This window comes from Myotis brandtii, unplaced genomic scaffold, assembly GCF_000412655.1.
Source record: "Myotis brandtii unplaced genomic scaffold, ASM41265v1 scaffold561, whole genome shotgun sequence".
Classification (NCBI taxonomy): Eukaryota; Metazoa; Chordata; class Mammalia; order Chiroptera; family Vespertilionidae; genus Myotis; species Myotis brandtii.
The window spans coordinates 833,362-838,071 of record NW_005370085.1 but is presented as its reverse complement, the minus strand read 5'-3'; the positions used below and the strand labels follow the sequence as shown (position 1 = coordinate 838,071).

The 4,710-nt window shown below is 49.5% G+C and overlaps 1 protein-coding gene across 4 annotated transcripts in view; it reads left to right on the top strand.

Moving 5' to 3' along the window:
• The window catches only part of SLC28A1 (solute carrier family 28 (concentrative nucleoside transporter), member 1), a 52,705-nt gene that overhangs the window by 7,617 nt on the left and 40,378 nt on the right, over positions 1-4,710 (top strand). The window contains exons 1-2 of one of the 4 annotated variants that reach the window (XM_014549615.1): positions 2,569-2,897; positions 4,508-4,595. In XM_014549615.1, coding sequence (XP_014405101.1) covers positions 4,524-4,595 — 72 coding nt within the window. In that variant the 5' untranslated portion in view covers positions 2,569-2,897; positions 4,508-4,523. Of the gene's footprint in view, positions 1-2,568; positions 2,898-3,281; positions 3,476-4,507; positions 4,596-4,710 lie in introns of those variants that run through there. The other 3 variants (XM_005878470.2, XM_005878471.2, XM_005878472.2) reach the window with 3 other exon arrangements.

Sequence of the window (4,710 nt, the reverse complement as noted above, 5' to 3'; positions counted from 1 at the left end):
TATTTCTTTCGAGAGGAACGGAGAGGGAGAGAGAGATAGAAACATCAATGATAAGAGAGACTCATTGATTGGCTGCCTCCTGCATGCCCCACACTGGGGATTAAGCCCACACCTGGGCATATGCCCTGACCAGGAATCAAACCATGACCTCCTGGTCATAGATCAACGCTCAACCACTGACCCAGGTTGGCTGGGCACCAGCCCTTTCTTGTTGGCTGAGAACGAGATGAGCCCCAGACCCATTCTTTCATTTTGTATTAGATAATGGTCCTTTGTGCCCATCTGTTCTCTGTGAACAGAGTCAAGGGGTGGACTATATCAGGGGACACTTGGATAGTCATGCCAAGTGGCCATTGCAGGGGTGTTCGACCTTTTAGGTATTGGAGAGAATGACAAGGTCATACTCCTGCAACTTTTTGTTCAGTGCTTGGACACATGAATCAATGCAATGAAAGAGACCTCACCTGTGAAGAGCCAAGACATGAGTGTGGGCAAGATTGTGAGAAGAAAATAGATTGTTGAACACCCTTTCCCGATGATGGTTGCCTCTTACAGCCCTGAATGTTTCACTCACCACTTATAAAAATATCCTCTTTATTGTATCAAAGCCTGGCAAGGAGAAGGGTTTCTTTCCCGTGTCTTGGCCAAGAATTCCCCAGAAACAGAAGGTGGCCCCAAAGAACTAAACCCAGAAACAGGCAAGTGGTTGCCTCTAAAGGGTGGGACAGGCATGGGCGAGGTGGAGCAGCCTCTTCATTATAAATCCAAGCACTGTTTTGTTTTGGTTGGAAAGGAAATATATATGTACATTTATTCCTTGTCTTCCTCTGCCTGGCTCTGGCTCAGATCCAGGCCTCACTCTACCATCTAGTGGGTGGGATAGGCCTCAGAGCTAAACATCTCAGGAATAGCTTCCTCAGGAAATAGGCTGCAGGGGGCAAGTGATGCACTGAGTGCTGAGGTCACCCAGCTGGATGGGGCAGAGCCAGGACCCCTGCGGTTCCCCAGCTCTCCGTCTTTCCCTGGTGGCCTCAACTCAACCCACCCAGCCTCCTGACTGCCCAGCCTGTGGCTTTCAGCCGAATGCCACCTGAAAAGAGATCTGGTGCCTGACCTCAGTGGCTCAGTGGTTGAGCGTCGACCTATGAACCAGGAGGTCACGGGTCAATTCCTGGTCAGGGCACATGCCAGGGTTGCGGCCTCGATCCCCAGTAGGGGGCGTGCAGAAGGCAGCTGATCAATGATTCTCTCTCAGCATTGATGTTTCTATCTCTCCCTCTCCCTTCCTCTCTGAAATCAATAAAAAATATATTTAAAAAATAAAAAAGAGCATCTGGTTTCTGGGGGCCAGGTCACTACGGTCACTCCTCCTTGAGTGGGGGCAGCAGAGGAGAAGCACAGGGTCTCCTGGCCTGGAGGAGGAGAATATGCCAAGACAGCTCGGAGGTGGGACTGTGGCAGTGATGACACCTGCCAGCCTGAGGGTGCCAGGCTGTCCGCCAAACACCCACCAAAATTAGCTCACTTAACCCTCATGAATATTTATTTAAGAGGCAGGTACTATTACCCACCCCCACTTTGTTACAGATGAGGAAACAGGCTGCCTTTGAGAGACAGGAATGATCTAGACCTTTAAGCTCCAAGCTCAGGGTTTTATCTCATGACACACAGCCTATTAAGTCCTTGCTTTGGAGATTAGGGCACATGAAAAGGTCAAGATGCCTGGCCGGTGTGGCTAAGTGGTTGAGCGTTGACCTATGAACCAGGAAATCATAGTTTGATTCCAGGCCAGGGCAACGTTTCTGGGTTTGGGGGGCTGGATCTCCAGTGTGGGATGTGCAGGAGGCAGTGGATCAATGATTCTCTCTCATCATTGATGTTTCTATCTCTCTCTCCCTCTCCCTTCCTCTCTAAAATCAATAAAAAAATATTTTTACAAAAGAGGTCAAGGTCGTAAGCTGCAATATAGGGAATGCTTTGAAAGAAGCTTGGCTGCTTCTGGATGTGTTGTGCTTCCAGGCTTTCGTCTGTCTGGACACCAAGAGAGGAGGAAAGAGGGCAGGGAGGAAAGGAGGGAAGGAGGAGAGGTTAGAAGGGGACCGAGGCAGAGAAACAGGTTCAGACCCCTCTGCCTTGACTGCGACTTACTTGATGAGGCCCCTGTGAGGGTAGCTCCGCCCACCCTTGTGGAGGTTGCACACAGAGGCAGGTGGCCGGCTCAGGATACACCAGATGACTGCACGGGCAACTGAGTTTACAGTTGTTGACCTGAAACAAATAGGCAGCCAGATATTTCTCTAGCAAAATGGGTTTATTTGGGAAAAACAAAGAATTGCCATTCAGGACAATTGCTGCCTAGCCTAATAGCAAACCATTCGAAGTTCCAACAAAGGGAGGAAATTCTTTCGTAGAAGAGGAATTCTGGAAAGCTAAGATAAACAAAGACGTCTTCCTGCTGGGCTACAGGAACCCACGTCCTTTTAAATGAGGTTCCTGTTTATTACTTTTTATAGAATCGAGACAGCACATTGGCTCCCCGACAGAGTGGGCAGGGCAAAGTGTGGATTTGTGCCCAGAAAAGCAAGTTGCAAAAAAGCTGGTATAGTCTGAGCCCCTTTTGTAAAATGAATGACATTTAGTAGTATTCACTTAAGAAAAAAGTCTGGACAGAAAATGCCACAAACTCTGTGGTGGTCATCTCTGAAAGTTTCACATTAGGGGAATTTTTAGCTTCCTTTGTTGTGGGAAGCCCAACCTACGTCAAATCTGAACTCTGCCCCGGAATTCCCCTTAAAATGAGAACTCAGGCTAAAGTGAAAGCAGGTTGCACACAGCCTGTCTTCACAGAAAAACACGCTGCCGCCTGCCCCGGAGAGTGGCTTGTTTACTACAGATATGTGAGTAGGAAGAGGACCCTGCCTCCCTCCCTGCGGCTGTGTGTCTGTGTCTGTGTGTGCATGGGTAGCTGGGCTTCCCCAGGCTCCACGTGTGGGTGCCCTTCCACAGCTGTTGCTGCTCTTGTGTGCACACCCCTGGGTCTGTGAGCTTAACCGGGCTGCTGTTTGGATAGTGTAGGTTGCCACCCAAGGGGAAGAAAAAAAGAGGGAAGATATGGGAAGAAATGGGGTCTCAGGGCTCTTACTTACAGGTGAGTTTAAGCCTATGAACTGAGCTTCAGTTAAAAAAGAAAGAAAGAGAGAGAGAGAGAGAGAGAGAGAGAGAGAGAGAGAGAGAAAGGAAAGAAAGAAAGAAAGAAAGAAAGAAAGAAAGAAAGAAAGAAAGAAAGAAAGAAAGAAAGAAGAAGAAAGAAAGAAAGGAAGAGAAAGAAAGAAAGAAAGGAAGGAAGGAAAAGGACAATATTGGCTCTTGTAATCGAAAGATCAGACAGAGGCCGAAAACCAGGACTACAGGCTTTATTAGAGGAGAAGGACCTGCCGGGCTGTCTCGCAAGGGGAGGACAGCAACTCGTGCAGAGGTGAGCATGCCTTTTGAGGGGCGGAAAGGGAAGGAATGGGGGCTTAGTATACTCGGCGCGTGCTGATTGGTGGCTTAATGTATGTTCCATATAGGAGCAAGGGCTTAGGGTATTTGGCAGGTGTTGATTGGTGGTTCAATGTATCGTCCATATAAGGTACTTGGTTAGTCGCTCAGGTATTTCCAGGCTGCAGGTTAAATCATACTCCGCCCACCATTTGGGGGAAGGGAGGATCTATCAGTAATTGCAAAGTCCCTCTGGGGTAGGGCTGATTTCAAGTACAGTTGGGTACAAGGACTAGAATGAAGTCTTCAGGACATTCTGTCTCCACCTTTTAGAGGTGGGGCAGTACAATACAATGAAAATATCACTTAATGGCAATGGTGTGTTTTTTTATATATAATGTATTTTTATAGATTTCAGAGAGGCAGGGAGAGGGAGAGGGGGAGAGAGAGATGGAAACATCAATGATGAGAGAGAATGATTGACTGGCTGCCTCCTGCACGCCCCACACTGGGGATCGAGCCTGCAACCTGGGCTGTGCCCTTGACCAGGAATCGAACCGCGACCTTCTGGTTCATAGGTCGATGCTCAACCACTGAGCCACTCGGCTCCAGCTGGGCAATGGCAATGGTTTTAACCTATTGTGGGGAGCGTTGAAAGCTAGGGCCTCTCTTCACAAAAATACATATCAGGAACACCTACGTGCTACGCAGAATTCCTTCCTTCTCTTCCCTGTGCAGGGGGGCAGACTTTCTTTGCTTCTGCCTGGACTCGGGGTTTCTGAGAACTTGCCTCTCACAGGTTCAGAAGTGAGCACAGGAAGGGATGCCTTCCTCTGTCCTTGGGGAATCATGGCCATGGCCCCCAGCCATGATGAGGGTTGAGTTCTGGGATGGTAGCAGCTATGCTAGTTGTCTGGCCCCCCCCTGCCAGCCCTGTCCCTTCCCCTCCACCTCCCTTCCTCAGACCCCTCCCCGGGTCCTGCCTGGCCTTCCCCCTTTCAGCTTTGGGCCTCAATCTGTCTTTCAGCTGGAAGGTCTGTCACATGGAGGACGGCACAACAAGATCCAAAGAGTCCGTCTCTCTCGCAGCCGTGGCCAACATGGGGGATGAGCTGGTCTGTCCCCTTCCGCAGTCCCATTTTGGTCCCCTAGTGGGAAGGGCCTTTGTTCACCATCTTCCTTCATTTCCTCCCCACCCCTCACCTCGTTACTTCAACGATTAGGATCCCC